We start from the raw sequence: 18,943 nt of genomic DNA on the forward strand, positions 1-18,943 counted from the left end.
TTTTGTAATAACAAATTTATTTCTGAAATGACTTTTCAGGCAAACTGAAATGTCAAATCTAATATAATCAGGCAATTGCATAAAGAAAATGTAGACAGGATTTTTAATACAATTACTTTATCATTGTAACTCTACAGCAATACACAAGGAAACAGCGTTATTTGTATAATTGTTTTGGCATGGTAAGGCAAATGAATCAAAACAGAAAAATAAAAATCCCCCCTAATCTATGAGTAAACAATCGTACATTTAGGAAGTATACAACAATATTTTATGAAAAGTATTGCCTTCAGGTAATTACAACATACACTACAAAGCAATGGATCAACTATGAGTCAAAAGAACCAACCATTTCACAGGATATGGTATTTTAAAAACATTTTGAGGACTTAAATCTGCTTGCTAAGGCAAATAGTGCAGAACTTGAGAACACAATTTCATTATCATCCTAGACTGCAAACCATCCCAGCACACAAATATATAACTCCCATTAAATCTAAAATTTCCATCATTTAAAAGCAGTAGCACACAAACATTTATTTGTCATGTAATTAAATTTAATACATAAAAATCTTACTACATCAGCCTGAAGTTTGTCTGATTTGCATAGTCAGAGATTATAAATTAGCTTTTGGTTTGTTGAATTCTATTACTTTGTCAGAATAAAGTTGAGCAATCTCGTTTTTAGTAAATCCATATTCCAGAAGTATCTCTTCTGTGTGCTCGCCTATAAAAGGATCTCTTTTAAGCGATGGAACAGCAGGGGTCCTTGAAAGTAGAGGAGCAGGTCTAGGACTTATCTCTTCCCGATCATTTTTGATAAAAGAACTTCTTTGTTTGTTATGCTGATGTGAGGCAGCATCATCAAAGGACAAAACAGGGGTCACACAGGCATCAGTTCCATCAAATATGCTGCACCATTCAGTTTGTGTCTTCTCTGCAAATATGGATGCAAACTTTTTCTTCATTTCAGGCCAGTCAGAGAAACTCAACTGATCGGGAAGTTTGTCTGAATCAAGCCCAAGACCTGAAAGAAGAAAATCAAAGCTAACCATGTTTCTCTGGAAGCTTTTGTTCTGCAGGCAGTCCAACACAGCAGAGCACAGTAACCAAAAAAACTTCATTGGGATATCTACGTCTGGGGGAGCAGGGATCAGAAAAATAAAATGTTATATTATTTGCATTAGACTAAATTGTATCAGCTACAGCCTCTTAACTACATCGAGGTGCTGGAGCGTGTCCAAAGAAGGGCAACGAAGCTGGTGAAGGGCACAGAGAACAAGTCTTACTAGGAGAAGCTGAGGGAGCTGGGGTTGTATAGCATGTAGAAAAGAAAGTTCAGGGGAGACCTTATTGTAATTGACAATTACCTTAAAGGAGGCTGTAGTGAGGTGGGGATCGGGCTCTTCTTCCAAGCACCAAGTAATAAGATGAGGGGAAATGGCCTCAAGCTGCACCAGGGGAGGTTTAGGTTAGATATTAGGTGCAGTTTCTTCACTGAAAGTGTTGTGCAGCATTGGAATAGGCTGCCCAGGGATGTGGCTGAGTCACCACCCCTCGAAGTCTTCAAGAAATGTCTAGATGTAGCATGGTTTAGTGGTGGACTTGTCAGTACTAGGTTAAAGGTTGGATCTTAGAGGTATTTTCCAACCTGAATGACTCTATGGTTCTGTGAACTAAGTTCACATAAATGCTCATTTCTGTAATTTATAACATCAAAGGAGCAGCAGCTGCCTCGAGATCACATTTTGTCCTGAGAACACTTTCTATAACAGAAGCTATGTCACAGAAGCTGTCTGGAGTCCAACACGACCAGGTATTTCCATGCTAGAGATGAGAAGACAGTGTGGATGGATAAGCTTGGGCTTGATGTGAACGAGGCCACTTGGCAGCAGGTGCCTGCAGGCTAACTGATCTGCTTCTCGAACTCCCTCAGTCCAAACAGACTCCAGCAACATCTGCTGCTCTCACCTCCTTGGCACGTTCCCCACATTCAAACTCTCCTGCTGCTGCTCTTTTGGACGAGTGAAACCCACAGCACTCACGCTCACGCTTAAGAGCCCAGCTTCCCAGAAGGTCGCTCATATGGAACACCAGGTATTCAATACACACACCTCTTCTGAGACACAACAGCAGAAGATTGACATGCAGGCTTTGTACTGAAAATTTCCTGAGCTAGGGTACCCCTAGCTCCATTTCCCAACTAAGCACCACTTTTCCTCTTAGTGTGGAGTTCACATCTCTCCTGTGCAGCCAGTTTCCTGTCTTAGTTTCTGTTCTCATGGATTCTGCTCTCTGCACTCTATATTCCAAGGAGACAGAAGAATTGTTATAATTTCTTCTAGGGCTTACCGCAAAAAGGAATTAAGAAACAAGAAAGAGGCAACACAATTAAACCACATTTTCAAGTTGGAGATAGCATAAACATAATTTACAATATCAAACAGAATTCAGAAGTGGTATATTGAGGGCTGCCCAAATAATCACACCTTTAAATTTACTACATTGAATGAAGCAGATAAAATCCAGAAGAATCAGGGGTAGGAGAGAAGTTAATCTCAGAAATTAAGAAAGATTTGAGAACAATTATTATCATAATGCTTTACAAATAAACAAAAAGGAGGCTTCTTAGAAAACAGCTTTGTGTAAAAGGCAGAGAAAATGTGGAGCTCTGCAAATATTTAATGTCAAGACTTCTTATACGTTTTGATATGGCTGCTATCAGATTGATGATCTGACTTGCAGTTGTTAACAGGCTTGGCTACTAGATGCCTGTTTACATGTAGAATGTACACAGAACTCCTCTCATCTTCAGCTGTAGATAGAAAGTTAAAAAAAAAAATAACTTTTTATATTTTCCACTATTTCTACAGCTTCCTTATCAGTGAAAGACATTGAAATATAGATAAGCAAAACACAGAATGGAGAAGAAGACCATCTCCATTCTTTTGCTCTTTAATATCTTTCTTCTTCCTCATCATCTCTACTATGTGCACTTGTTGGGTCTCAGTCTCTTCCAAATTATATAGTTATCATAATACGAAAGGAGTTTCACTGTTGCTCACAAATTCTTAAATAGTAACTTTGAAAAAAAAAACCACATGCTTTGAAATCTAACTTTGGTATTGCAAAGTATGATGCAAAGATTGCTAATCTCCAGATTCAGAAATACTGCCTTGCAATAGTTCAAATTTAGAAGAAAATCAACACAGCCAAAGGCAGAATAAGAATTCTCACAGCTTATTAGAGATTCCCAAGGATATCTGGTTAAGTATCACTACAAAGTAAACATTTGTCCTAAGCAAGTTACCAAGTTACATGCACCTTAAATCACTAAACTTAGAATCTACTATTTATAACCATTCATATCATCCTCAAAAAGAGAACAACTAAAGATTACTCATAATGGTTAAGTATCCATAACTAAATTGAACCTAACGATGCTTACAAAATCTTCAAAGTGTAACACTGAAGATGAACAGTGCTGGACAGTTTACCTAAGAATAGGACATGAGGGAAATTTACCTTTCACGACAGTTAAAGCTAAGTAACAACATTCTATTTGAGACTCCGTCTCATCAATGCATGAAATCTTGCCAATTGGAAACACCGTCTGATAAACACTGATGTGCTTATTAATTATATTTGGGTTCCACTAGTCAGCTCAATATGAATAGAGCTCTACTATTATCCCATTACACAATTATATTTGAAGACCATGCCAGATGGAAAGTTGGCTGAATCTAGCCATACATGCTCTAGTAAAATAGAACAATATGTAGAACCTGGAATTTAGTATTACATGCTCATTTTCCACTGACCACTGAAGAGCTCAGCTTTAAATAGTATGAACTGACAGCATTTAAGAGCTAAAGCTTCTCATTTTCCAGCTTGTGCTAACCATTTGTGGTGCAGATGAACAGAATCACAGCAGGAGTGACTGAGTCAACAAGGAAACAATTACACAGCACAGAATTGTTTGGGATACCACAGAATGACATATTTCACCCAATATAATCAAAAACAAAATATCCTTTACAAAGAATATCTGGTAGAGCAATCAAAACTTGTTTCCAAGTCTCTCTTGCTCCGATTTCCATCCAGCAATTTTTGTTTAGAAAAGCCTAATAACCTACTCTAGTACAGCCTTGACGTAATGTTTTTTGAAAAAGAAAATGTAAGTCTCCTTGTAATGCTACAGCTGTAAGTCTCCCTTAAATCATAAAATCACAGAATGGTTTGGATTTGAAGGAACCTTAAAGAAGAAACCTTAAAGACCACCTAATTCCAACCCCCTGCCATGGGCAAGGACACCTCCCACCAGCCCAGGCTGCCCAAAGCCCCATCCAGCCTGGCCTTGAGCGCTGCCAGGGATGGGGCATCCACAGCTTCTCTGGACAGCCTGTGCCAGGGCCTCACCACCCCTTGAGCAAAGAATTTCTTCATTGTATCTAATCTAAATCTACCTTTCTTTAATTTAAAGCCATTACTCCCTGTCCTATCACCCCACCCCCTGACAAAGAGTCCCTCCCCAGCTTTCCTGTAGCCCCCTTTAGGCACTGGCAAGCCGCTGTAAGGTCTCCCCGGAGCCTTCTCTCCTCCAGGCTGAGCACCCCCAGCCCCCTCAGCCTGTCCTCACAGCAGAGGTGCTCCAGCCCTCTGAGCATCCTCGTGGCCTCCTCTGGACTTGCTCCAGTTAGTCAATGTCCTTATGCTGAATGCCCCAGAGCTGAGCTGAAGGCAGTACTCTTAGAGAGTGCCATAGCTTTATTGAGAGATATATCTACAAATTATTTATTAAAGCAACACTTTGAGAACTCTATTTCTGCAGAACTTCTTGAACGAACTGTAGTAAAATTAGGCACCTATTTTCTCTGCTTAAAGTTTCTGAAATACTATTTTTAGAAAGTGACAGTTTATATAGACTACCAGACTAGCACCAGAGTGTCACTAAAAGCATCCACAGCTGTTCTCCAGGTTTGCATAGGTAACAATAATTGCCAGTGTTTTGGTGCAGCAAGAAACTGGCCCTGCTAAGTTCCTGTACAAAATTTAAGGCTTGTCATGATAAACAAATTCAAGTAGAACTTAACATTATGTGTGACAAGAGCGTTTAAAACAACAAGGAAACTGTTTGTCCGCCTTGCATGTCTTAATAACAATGTTGTATCAAATTCAGTACATTAATAGATTTTTAATACAGTACACCATACTTCACAATCACTAAATGGAGAGCCCCATGGAAATCCTTCATAATGATGTAAACTATATTTTTCAAGTGCTTTCTACATTCTTCCATCCTTTTAAATAGAAGACATAAAATGTAGTGAAAGGATTATCAAATAAATGTTCAGAACTTCAGAGACTGTTTCTGCTTTTCACATAACTGTAAATTTATACTAAGTTCATCTGATACGGTAGAGTTCATGCCACATGATAATGCAGACGCAACCTTTGTTTCTTACTTGATATATGAAATTTACTGTGTTCTGCATGCCTCCCTTAGACTGGCTACAGCAATACTAAGCACGTACTGCTGAAAATTAAGAGAAACTTGCAGAAGCAATTTACAGGTCTGCTGGAAGACATTCTGTCTCTTTTTATCAAAATATTGAGACTTAACATTAGTAGCACATGTTCCCTACATATGATTTCTTGTAAGATGCAAAGGTATTTTCATTATTCATTGGCTGACTTCAGTAGTAATAAAATTAATATAAGCAAAAGGATTACAGCATGTTTGTGAACAGGAAACAGTCTGTAATGTAATCAGAACACAACTCCTGATACTGCAGCTATTACAGCTATTATTTACTGTATCTATTTTATATAGCTTCTGTTTCTCATATAACCAATTTTCTTTAACTTCATAAACCTGTGGTAAGAAGAAATTTAATTTTCCCTGCTGAGCACAATCCAAAAAGCCAACAGTTTTCTCAAACTAAAATACTGTATTTTCCTAAACTTAGTAAGTTTCCCTCTGCAAACCGGTAAGAAAAAACTTTCCTCACTATTTCATTAACTGCACTCAGATCCACTGAGCTCCTAACTTTGCAGGAAAACAATGACGTAAACTAAAAGCAAAAGGAAGATAGTTTCACTTCTGCTCAATGAAATTCTGTGGGCAGTGACGACTGGTTCAGAAATCATGTTCCCTTCTCACTTCTGCACTCTTTAAATCTCCGACCATTACTTCTGCAACATCCAAATCCTTCTGTTCTCATTATGTAGGAGTGGGAAAAGTAACCTATTCTCTAAGTATGGACAGAGAGACAGAGTGGCTTTTGAATTTATTTTATCTGGAACAGCACCAAATTGTTTACTAGCAGAAATGACCAGAATTGGGGGGGGGGGGCGGGGGGGGGGGGGGGGGTGGAATGTGAAATAAAATTATGGAAACTGTAACTGGAACATACCATTTAAATGTACTTCAAAGCGTGGAGTTAATGCGTTAAACAGATGACTCAAGTCAAAGCTCCTTGGGTTTGTGAAATAGCAACACAGTTCTCACAAGCAGCTTTCTCTTCCCTATAACATTCACAGGCTTAAATTCTGAACTGAATTTCTGCAACAGATATCCCAGAAAGGAAAAAAAAATCCCTAAGCCACAAGAAGAACCAGCTGTTCTAATTTAATACACTATTGCTTCAGAAAGGCTGCAAGAAGAGCTACTGAAGGGGATAATTATTTTCTATATGGAAGTCTGAACAATTCACACAAAGACCACTTATTTTAAACACATTGTTGTGCAAACATCTGAAGTTCAGTCTGATATTTTAAACAACACACTTTCACAGAATAAACAAAGAAAACTAGTGAATGGAAATAAGCAAAAGTTGTAATTAAAGGCAAAAAGCAGCACTTCCATGAAGACTGCAGTCTGTATGTTGAATTTTTGACAGAAGCACACTGAAACACAGGTGCATCTGTGATTACACGTCATCTATCTACTTACATATAAGTACATGGGTTCTTTATTGGTGGAATAACTGGTTTTGAAATTTCAGCTGTTAAAAAACAAGCCATTTATGTACATTTTAAGCAGATGGAATACTTTTAGGCATGAAAATAAAGTTCTTGAATGTGGATGCCCCAATATAGGCAGATGAATTTATAGTTGCTGCTCAAAGTTTCTGAAAAACCACATAGAGAAAAACAGAATTTCAGCATTTTCCTCAGGAAATAGTTATCTAGATAAGACAGAAACTGGTCAGTGGTCATGTTATATTGCCTTAACACTGGATTAATTCATTACAGGGATCTTCTTATATAACATGGCTGGCTGGCTGACGAGTCCTCACCCTGTGGCAACAATCAACACAGGATGCTAGAGTGTCCAGCAAAGGCTTTGTGAGGCATAGTGACAAACCAACATCTGACTTCATTGCAGAATTTGTTTTAAGAACAAGTATAGATTCTTTTCCACTCCTGCAACTTAAAAGTAAGTACTATTCAACTAAATCTCCGGAGAATAATAAAATACTGCAGCCACGAATGCTGCAGGCCAGTATTTGATCACTTCAAGCCAAACATATGGGTGTTTGAGTAATCAGCTTTATTCTTTTCTTTTTTCCTTTGTATTTAATACAGGCATTCTCCCTAAGGACATGTACTGGAATTCCAATTCCCTAACTTTCATAACAAGGGTTTAAATTTTACTTTGGTACAGTTTTATATTTATTTTTGTTCCCCAACTATTTCTTGCAATCAATATATATATATTATATATATATATTTATATATTATATATATATATATAATATATATATCCAAAAATCCCAAGGGATTGGATGAGAATAACATTTCCAAGAACTGCTAAGCGTGGAATAAGCAACTGTACTTTCTCTTTCATGAGAAAGTAGCTTAGAACTGGAGCTCAAAAACAGACAAATTACTTTCAGGGCAATGAGACGAGGAATACCATCTTCAGCCAGGAAGACGGCATTTCCAAACTTGGCATCTGATCTGGGTGCCGTCCGTAATGCTGGTTATGTCACAGAGGCGCTCTGTGAGCCTGCCTTATGAATTTCATATATCAACACATAACAATTCTGATACTCTCTGCAAATGAACAGCCCTTTTTAGCCACACAGAGGAACAGCCATTTACAGCCACTGATGTTCAAGAACTTTCTTTGGGAGCACCACAGGTTGCAAAAGAACAATGCCAAAGTCCACAAAATCTCTTAGGGGTTCTGCTCAGCAAAGGCACACCCCATCTCACAACCTCATACCTTCATTTCATCCTGTCTTAACCATGCTCCTGAATTTCAGAAACTCCTGAAGTGCAGGTCCTGGCATTGGCTATGTTCTTGTTAGCACAATGTAGCTGATTGGGGCTTAGCTGACAGTAACTGCCCGTGAGAAGGTATCCACCCTACAATTCAAGAAACAACCAGTGGGGAGAAACTGAGCAACAATAAGGAGCTGCTCCACTGCCACCCTCACTTGGCAAAGATTTACCATATTTAAGCAATTCATACACAGAAGCAGTATACATAACGCTGTCTGGGAACATCCACTTCAGGTATATTCTGCGTTGGTACTCCTACTCATTAAGCACAACTCAAATTAGATTGAGAACTTTAGATATATTTCACACTCAGAACACTGGAAACAGAAAATATATCTCGAATTATTTTGTGAATTTTCAAAATTTTTATAAATTCTGTATGGAAAGTACAATAATCTGCCAAAGGAGCACAACAGAAGAAATCTGTTTGTAAATGAAACAACCAATAGGAAGCTAAAAGCACATCTGATCAAAAACACAAAGTACACAAAAAATTCAAAGGTAAAGAGGCACCGCGGTGTATTTCTGTTTTGACTACATGCATTAATGATTTTGCATAGAACATCCCAAGTTGCAAGGGACCCACAAGGACCATTAAGTCCATCTCCTGGCTCCACACAGGACAACCCAGGCCTTATGTCTGAGGGTGCTTGAAACACTTGAACTCCAGCAGCTGGGTGCTGTGACCACTGCCCTGAGGAGCCTGTCCCAGTGCCCAACCACCCTCTGGGAGCAGAACCTTCCCCTAACACCCAGCCTGACCCTCCCCTGTCCCAGCTCCATGCCGTGCCCTCAGGTCCTGTCACTGTCCCCAGAGAGCAGAGCTCAGCGCCTGCCCCTCCGCTCCCCTCGTGAGGGAGCTGCAGGCCGCCATGAGGCCTCCCCTCAGCCTGCTCTGCTCCGGGCTGAACAAACCCAGGGACCTCAGCTTTCCCCCCTACATCTTCCCCTCTTGATCCTTCACCATTTTTGTAGCCCTCCTTTGGACACTCTCTAATGGTTTTATATCCTTCTTACATATAAGAAGTACCATGACCCATTCTAATTTTTCAAACAGATAAATAATATTTTAAAGTCATATTTTAAAAATCTATAAAATATAAAAATCATATCCATAGCTGGACAGAAAAAAAAACACTCAATTCTGTGATGGAAATTAATTTATAAAGCTTTGTTATTATAAAAAGTTTTTATTTATTAGGAAATACTATGAACTATCCCAATGAGCATTCATTTCTAAAATAATTTCAAGTTTCTTTAAAAAAAATATAGCAGAAATAAATGAATTGCTTGCAATTTTATTTGCAATAACAAAGAATTACATCTTCTTTTTAAGGCATATTCACTTGCCTCTGAATAAAGTGGTATTGAAAAATAGTTGATTAGTTCTTAAGCCTCACCACAGACTACCACTGCTGCAGTTTCAGGAGAAAATTTTTAATTTAAGTGTAGTGTCTGGGGATAAGGTCAAGAAAGGGATGAAAAACAAAGAAAATTGCTAGAAGAAAATCAGTTGAACTTCTACCATATTGCCCAATTGTTTTTGAGAAGTGTTTGGCTTTTACAAAGAAATCAACATAACTGCTGTCATGAATCAAAGTATTAAAGCACTCATTCAATCATGCTTTGCTGATGTGAAACAACTACTCCAAGTTACTTACCCTTTATTAACTGCTCATAGAATTGGGGCTCAATAGCACCAACAGCCATGAATTTTCCATCAGAGGTCCTGTAGGTTTCATAAAACGGTGCACCACTGTCTAGTAAGTTCTCACCTCGAGGTCTGTTCCAGAATCCTAAATTTTGCGATTTCCACAGAAAAGAACTTATGTATGCTATTCCTTCTACCTGAAAGATACACGAAACAAAACCAAGAAAACAACAGCTTCAGTAAATTCACTGGCAGGTTACCTTAATTCGACATAAAACAAGACAATAAAAACCTACTGTAAGGTTTCTCCTTTGTCAGGATTTATGACAAAATTTCTGGTAAGCAGTTTAATTTCTTATATTTCAGAAGTACTACTTATATTGCATATGTATTATCTCATGTATTATCTTATATTGTCTAGAGTTAAAGAATAAGAATGAGCATAAATGTAATAACGCAGCTTCAGATGCATCACACACTTTCAACACATTTTCCTAGTTTATAGAACCATAGAGTGGTTTGGGTTGGAAGGAACCTTAAACCCCACCCAGTTCCAATGCCTTGCCGTGGGCAGGGACACCTCCCACCAGCCCAGGGTGCCCAAAGCCCCATCCAGCCTGGTCTGGAGCACTGCCAGGGATGGGGCAGCAACAGCTTTTCCAGGCAGCCTGTGCCAGGGCTTCACTGCCCTCTGAGTAAACAATTTGTTCCTTATATCTAACCTGAATCTCCCCTCTTTTAATGTAAAGCCATTCCACCTTGTCCTATCACTCCAGCCCCTGACAGAGTCCCTCCCCAGCTTTCCTGCCCTTTAGGCACTAGAAGGCCGCTGTAAGGTCTCCCTGGAGCCTTCTCTTCTACAGACTGAACAACCCCAGCTCCCTCAGCATGTCTTAGTAGGAGAGGTACTCCAGCCCTCTGATCATCTTTGTGGCCTCCTCTGAAGTCATCCTAATTTTAACAGTCCATGTATGAAAATAAAAAGCTACTGATTTTTCATGTGGAAATATCTATTCATTTCTACCTTTCCAAGTAAGAACTTAAAATATGTGAATCTTTGAAGTACTATGGCTTCTTCATTTAAAATGTATTGCTTGGCCTCTTTCCCAAGTTCCTGCCACAAATGCTGGAACAATTTTGCCCTACGTTTCTATGAGAAAACACTATGTACCTTCCTCTGCATGTTTGCAAAATAATTGCAAAAGTGTCTGCTTTATTAATGATCTTATCTTTCACTGCTCCTAGTAACAAAAAATTACAACAAAAAATTGCAAGTAGGGATAATAACAAACGGGAATAATATTAGAATAAGCTCTAAATACAAATCAGATTTTGGTGCCAAAATTTGACAGAACTACTGACAATCTACCATGCTACTACCCTGTAGACACTTAAAATAGCACCTTTACTTTGGACTGGTATATGCACTTAGCTGGGCAAACGGCAGCTAGGTTCTGCCTGAGGGCTGCTGCAATTCAAAGATGAAAGGCACCAAACATCCTCCCCAAATCCCTGAAGGCATGTCTCCAAATGACACCACACACACCGATGTGGTCACTTTCTTTTAAAACATGAAAAGAGTGACACTGGGAGGTTCCGCTTTAGCTGAACTGCACAGTGATTACAGTAATAGTGAGGTGTTTCACTTAATGACTCCCTAAAAGCATAAGCAGCCTCTGAAGTAGGGACAAGAATCCAGAGGCACCGTCCCGCTGGGCGACCTCTATCAGCTCCGTGAGTCTTCTGGCACTTCTGTAGAGTGAAACAGCTCAAACAAAGCTGAGAATAAATGCACACCAACCTAATCTATCCTTGTGATTGAAGAAAATTTTTAGGATGTGGGAGTTTTGGTTTTGAATACCTCCAGGCTGAGAAAAACCTGGAACCGCAGCCTTCTGTCAGCCAGCGGACAGCTCTCACCATGAGACCATTATGCAAGCGATCATCATCTTCCTGTGGCTGTCTTTTCATAAAGAGCGAGTCATTCTTGGTCAGATGCCTACCATCAGCAGAAGACTGCGTCTAAATTCTGAGTGAACCTCAAGTGCTGCCCCGTCTCGCATCCTTCTGTTCCAGAAGAGTGTGAGAGTGCAGATGCATCGTTGTGCCTACTGTATTGTATCACAGCATCCATCCCTTGTCCTACGCAGTGTGTGGGAACTACCAGGAACTGTATATTCCACAATTAATAATGAAACAAGAAAAAACTGAAGGAGAGAAGGTTTGCAGGCTTTAAAAACAAACAAACAACTAAAAAACCACACACAAAACCAAAGATGTCCTAATGAGATCTCTGGAATGTGGGATATTAGCAGACTGATTCTTCTTGCAGAAAATTCTTTTAATGACTAAAAGTACCAATAGTGAAGATAAACTAATACTCCAAACAGTTGGACTAGACGATCTTTGAAGGTCCTGTCCAACTGAACTATTGTGTTCTACTCTAAAGTAAAAGAAGCATCTTTATAAGTATTTGAAGACTCATCATTTCTTTTTGTAAAGACACAAACCCTCTCAACCTTCCTTTCTAGGTCATGTTTTCAGACCTGCAATCATTTTTGTTGTGTTCCTTGGACCCCCACGAACTGGTGATTTTTTTGGGGGAAGGATGATAGCCAGTGCCAGAAACTGTAGTTTCCTGAGGCCTTAGAATGCCGATTAGATGACAAGAATTACCTAAGAAACCTTGCTGGGTCTATTTCCTGTTTATACACCCTAATACAGTGTGTATGTGTTTCACAACAGCATTATATTGTTGACTCATGTTCAGCTTGTGACTATTACAAACCCCCAGGATCATACTTCAGCCAATTGTTCTCACGCTATATTTGTGCAGCGAATCGTTTCTGCCTAAGAAAATTACAGAGTAGCAGCATTGATGAATTTCAGCCAGGTTTTTCAGGTTATTTTCTAATTTGTAAAGGTCATTTTCAATTCTAATCCTGTCACCCAACGTGCTTGTAGTTCTTCCCACATCCACATTATCTGTGAATTTACTAAACACAATCCCTTACCCCTCTTTCATCTTACTGTAGAAAACACAGAAAAAAAATAATAAAATAAAATAAAATAAAATAAAATAAAATAAAATAAAATAAAAGACAGGGAACAGCACAGGGGGAGAGCTGCAGTATGTCACCCATGTCATAAGGATGCCATGGCAACAGTGACCTGTGAAAACTGCTTTCAGATAAAGCAATAGCCATTTTATGCGATGACTTACTTTCACATTCCAACCTCTCAATTTTAAACCTTACCAATAGCTCCAACCTCCTTCCTTTTACAGACTCAGAGTTGGAAAAAAAAAAAAAAAAAAAACAACAAACAAATCCAATCATCCCCCCCACTTTCCCAAGAGAAAACTTACCATGCTTGCATCAATGATCTGTCCTTTGCCAGATTTGGTACGTTCATAAAGGGCTATGAGAATGCCCATTGCACAGAGCACACCTCCACCAGCAAAATCAGCCAGAAGGTTGACTGGTGCATAAGGATTTTCAGATTTTCTACCTAACTTTGACAGCACACCTGGTAGCAGAGGAAACAAAGCAAACGTAAGTATAAAGTTAATTGTAGAAATGTAGAAACCAATGTTCATGGTCAAATTTTTGTTCTTTTCAATCTATGTGAGTAAATAAAAGCTAAAGTAAACTTCTACCAACAGTTTTGTGATTCCACTCCAGCTCTGTCTTACCAAATAGTTACTCCTTCATTCACAAAATTATTAATAGAGTACCTCAAATCATATTAGTGAAGATGCATTTAATTAAATAAATTAATAAAATAGATATCATCTCATAGATAATCCGCTGATCATTTGGCTCTATAAGGACAAAATTTCATACAAAAACTTGAATGCAACAATTCTATATTAATACTTTGTACACACATAGAACCTACCACAAAAGAATTCAGTAGGCAATATGAATGTGCTTCAAGCAACTTCAGCAAATTTTTCTTCTTTGAATCTTCTAAAGTAAAAACTCAGATTTACAGTCTTCTGTGCACATAACCCACGAATTAACAATCATAACAAAAGATTTCACGCTGACAACTGCACTTCTGTCCTTTCCTCACACTGTAGTTTTGAAAAACAGGTTGTATATCAGAGGTATGGATGAATATAACATACAAAGGTTACCTCTGACTGCATGCAACATAGACACGGGGAAACTATGCCAGAAATTATGCTGAAATGAAAGAGGATAGAGCAAAGGCAGTTTTGCCTCTGAATCTGTTGGCATTTCTCTTCCACCCTGAAGAGCTTTTTTACTGTCACTTCCCTCATAGGTCCCTTTGGGCAAATAAGAAACTCTGCATATGGTCATGTCTCTTCTAAGCCTATAGCCTAATGTCTGAGATTCACAACATACATGGTCAAAATTTCCCAAGAACTGCATGATGGTGAAGCACTGTTTAGTTAGGAAGTACATTGGACTGTTAGCTAAGTGCAAACAACACTCACAAACGAGTTCACAGTATAAAGAATTTTGCAGAGCATATAGTACAAGCATAAAGCCCTGTCACTGACTAAAATCTCTCTTTTAACAGTCTGAAGGTTGTCACAGGCACCACTGAGTTAACATAGTAACTTGTATCTGGAGTTTCTAATGCAAGCCAGTTTTATTTGAAAAAAGCCAATGAAGAAATTATGATGTTAGATCTCATTTTTCAGGACTGATACATCCCAAATACCTTGTCCTATTTCCTTAAAATTTCATACAGAATGACTTAAGTTTTAGTGATGTAATATAGCACCAACCAAAATACTACTGATTACGTTAGCTCCAGAGACAGAAACAGTACTTTTTGTAAACAGGAAGCACTACAATTTAAGACAGCAATAGACAATAATGTTTGACTCTCTACCTATGTTAATAACCAATTATCATAATACTTTGAAATCACCTCAATATAAAATCACAACTGTTCCAAGCTGGGTCTTCTTCACTCTTTTTGATTTCCTGACATTCTTACACAATGAGAGAAGACCGAATCTATCCCAGACAAAACTTCATTCCACAACACTGTGGATCCCCACAGTAGGTGATTCCACATCACATTTGCAGCACCTCCGCTTTGGCCCTTTTCTTGGGCTAAAAGAAATGTACCATGCAGTGGGAAGCTGAGAAGTTTTGGCCCACTTTCTCTCCTCCCTTGTGGGCAGAGACAGGAGCAGTGTGAACAGCAGTAAACAGGATCATGCATGACAGCACTGATGACACACTGACTGCTACCACCAGAGTTGGGTAATTTTGTTATTGTTTGTTACTGCATACCTGTAGAATCATGATACTTAAAATCAGCATTCTGTCAACAGTAATTTAAGGAAACATAATGCTGCAGTCAAAACCACTTCACTTTAAACTTCCTTTCCCTTCAGTTGGTATCTTTAGAGATATTTACAGCAGAAAATAAAAGAACATGAGAATGCTCCAATGGCTAGTTTTTATTTACTTTAAAGCAGCTGCTCACAAACACACACAAAATAATCTACAGCCCTTTAGGGACCGTGAAAAGATTTTCTAGGACAGAAGCCCAGTACAAAGACAAAAATGCATAAAAACTTCAGTCCTTTCTTTAAAGAGAAAAAAACTTATTCAGATAAAATAGCACACAAAGGAAGGAAAATACTGTACAGTCTGAGATGTCATGCTGATCCAGCCTAACAGCTCACTGCTGCTGCCAAAAGGAACAGTCCAGTCCAGCCCACATTTCATCCTTTCTTGTACCAACTTTTTGTTTGTCAGATCTCCTAATGAACTGCTTCCCCTCAATAACCTGGCAGAAAAACATCCTCTTTTTTCCTACTTAGTTGTTGACTTGTTAGGGAGCCGAGACAGCTCACGCAGGGGTTAAGCAAGCACCAGATTTGACTGGAGAGAAACAAGCAGGGAGAAGCACAATAAAGGAGAAGGAAACCTTCCTTTCACGGACAGGGACACTTCAGATCTGCTCAGCTGTTTCATCAGACTAAACCTGAGGTAATCAGAGCTATCTGCAAAGAATCTTTCAATAAGTTCTTGAGTCTTGACATAAGGGAAAAAAAAAAAACTTATTCAACAGAAAATTTTACAGCCTACCTGATAAAGCCACATAATTGATGTCATGTCCTGCAGACTTGGCGTATTTTCCTGTCTGACCAAATCCAGTAAGTCTTGCATAGATGAGTCTGGGATTCTCATGCATAAGGACCTCTGGACCGAGACCAAGTTTTTCCATGACACCTTAACAAGACAAAGCACAAAATCCTAATTTGCATTTATTTTTAATAAGACTCAAAATATAAATGGTTCGAATTATAAAACAGAAATGAATTGCAATTTCTGAAATAATACATTCTAATTCAGAATTTACATTAAAATATTAACAGTCAGAATGTTACAAATTACCAACAAACTGCATACATTTTGAATGCAAGCCAGTTAAGTCGAAATTAAAGTTTAGGGTCTTTTTTTCGGCTTCTTTTCTGTTTTTATTTCCCCAAAAGCCTGCCATTCAATTTGCTGTACTCTATGTATCACTGAATGAGTGAGAAAGCTACTGAAGGCAGGCATCATTTTAAAATAAACGAAAAAAACCAGCAGACTCTTACGTTTTCCACATTAAAATGACCTGAAATTGCTTCCACCTTTCACTGGAATATACTTTCCTCATCACATTAGCCTCTCAGTACACTGTGTGTTCCTGTATCTTTTAACTCACCGATGCAAACTGGCCATGCCACTATATATTCCAAAGCCTATTTGCAACGATTACGTTAAAGAAAATGTATTTTTTTTTCTAATGCAGACAATAAGGAACTTTTAGAAATCAATGAAATATAGGTTTGGTCAGCATGGGTCTATAGTAATCAAGCCTAAAGTTTTGATCTTGCATTCCAAAGTAGTGGCTTTAAAAGAAGCAGGTTCAAGTTGCAAACAAATTATAGATTTTTATTGGTTCAGTGTTTGTTGGTCAGACTATCCTATGATCCGTAACGGGACTGCAGGGAGACGCGGTTTGGAGGAAAACAGATCTACTCTCCTGACAGAACTTCAGTGCCCATTCTGCCCCAGGACCTATTACTACAGACTGTTCATAAAATTACTACATCTTCAAATTCCTTAAGATCTCCTTCTGTTGTATTACTTACTGGGAAGTGGCAAATGATAATGTTAGGGAGAAAAGTGGTGACATTTGTAACACATTTCTACCAATTAGCACCTATTTTGAGAAGCCAGATCCATTAAATAACCAAGAGAAAATTGTAAAAATTAAATTAAAGGAAAAAACATTCTCCCTATGGGCAAGAGCAAAGTTTTTAGGATTCATAGTTTAAAACATGAACTGGGGACAGAGCAGAAGCCCATCCACACGAAGCTTCAAGCAAACTTCAGGACTGGCTTGTATAAAACTCCAACAGCTTAGTACAACAGTCTGAGTGCTTTATTATTTTAAACTTTCAATTAAAAAGAGTTATTCACAGAACCAAATACATTCAGTTCATAAATTTGCTTATAGGATAACAAAGGCACAGCAAAAAAAATATAAATAGTTTCTGGTCACTGCCTCGTTAATGTGTGAGCAAAATCCCCAAAAGCACAAGTGAGAAGTGAGTGTCCCATAACCACTGGAGCCACAAAATCATTTGTTTAAAGGTCGATGGTACATGTGTGTTTAAAAAACCTCTGCTGCTGCTGCTGCCTGGGCCCTCATTGTCTCATTGGTTCCCACCAGCTCCGTGTTGGATCAGGGATTTGGCTAGTTTAGTCAGAGCCCTGTAAACCTTAATGCCTAGTTACAGAATTATGTGCAATATTACATAAAAAAGCAAGTGTTTATAAAGCCAAAGAGCATGGAAATTTCGACTATATGCAAAAATTAAATAATAAAAAAAAGTTAGAAAACAGGAGACTACTTACAATGAAAAACTGAAATTAATTTTTTACTTTCTCTGCACTACTTCAGAGGGACAAACCCCAAAATATACCCATAAAACCCTATTTTCTGAATGAAAAGCACCGTCACTGACAAATTCCTAAACCACACACAGGCACACCCCATGCATGAGCATCAGCTGAATGCCTGCGTAGGGCTTATGAGGCCAGAGAGCAGCTCCCTGCTGCTGTGTGCACAGGAATCATAAGCCCTGCTGTCTGCTGCGTCTTCCCATGGCACTAACCCTACAAATGTGACTTGAATTACACCAACAGGCCTGAAAACCACTGCAGGAGTGCTGTCCAGGCTCACGCATGCCTCCTGCTCTGTGACACACAGCAGTGCTGCCCACAACTATTTGCCAAACCAGCCTCAGCCAGGCTGACTTCACTTCGGTGCTGCTCACCACCCTTTCACAAATCCCGGCCGTTTTTCACCCAACCACGGGAAACCAACTCCCAGCAAGCCGCTCCCTCCCCGTGACACCCCAAAAGCCCACAAACTAACCCCAAACCCACCAGCCCTGTACCCTGCCGCCCTCTCAGTGCCCACCCGCACCCACCACCTCGGTGCCCCCGGGGGGGGGGGCGCCCATCACCGGCCCCGCCTCACCGTGGCGGAAGGGCTCGATGAGGACGTCCGCCCCTCCGCACAGCCGCCGCAGAGCCGCCGCGCCCGGCGGCCGCTTGAGGTCGAGCGCCAAGGAGCGCTTGCCGCGGCCCTGCACGTCGACCGACACGGCGGAGCGGGGCGCACGGTCAACCCGCACCACGCAGGCCCCGAAGTCGGCCAGGATCATGCCGCAGAGCGGAGCCGGAGCCAGCCCGGCCAGCTCCAGCACCCGCAGCCCGCTCAGCGCCATGGCGGGGATGGCGGCTGCCGAGCGCCGAGACATCGATCCTCGGCGCCGCGCCCAGCGGCCACAACGGGTCGACGGCTCGTGGGGCGGCGCCCTGAGGCGCTCCGGCAGGGCAGGACGGTGTCCGGAGACCCCGTACTTCGTCCCCAACTTGTGGGGACGGCTCGTGTTCCTCTGACCGTTGCCTCTGCCTCTTCTTAGCGGCAGGTTTCCCCGCCTCG

The 18,943-nt window shown here is 39.9% G+C and overlaps 1 protein-coding gene across 1 annotated transcript; it reads right to left on the minus strand.

The window, feature by feature from the left end:
• AMACR (alpha-methylacyl-CoA racemase) lies at window positions 1-18,943 on the minus strand. The gene is made up of 5 exons (XM_040541543.1): window positions 18,476-18,943; window positions 16,027-16,170; window positions 13,311-13,471; window positions 9,954-10,140; window positions 1-1,027 (listed from the first exon to the last, which is right to left on the minus strand). The coding sequence occupies exons 1-5, from the start codon at window positions 18,756-18,758 to the stop codon at window positions 618-620; spliced, it is 1,185 nt and encodes a 394-aa protein (XP_040397477.1). The 5' UTR covers window positions 18,759-18,943; the 3' UTR covers window positions 1-617.

This window comes from Cygnus olor, chromosome Z (assembly GCF_009769625.2).
Source record: "Cygnus olor isolate bCygOlo1 chromosome Z, bCygOlo1.pri.v2, whole genome shotgun sequence".
In the NCBI taxonomy this organism is placed as follows: Eukaryota; Metazoa; Chordata; class Aves; order Anseriformes; family Anatidae; genus Cygnus; species Cygnus olor.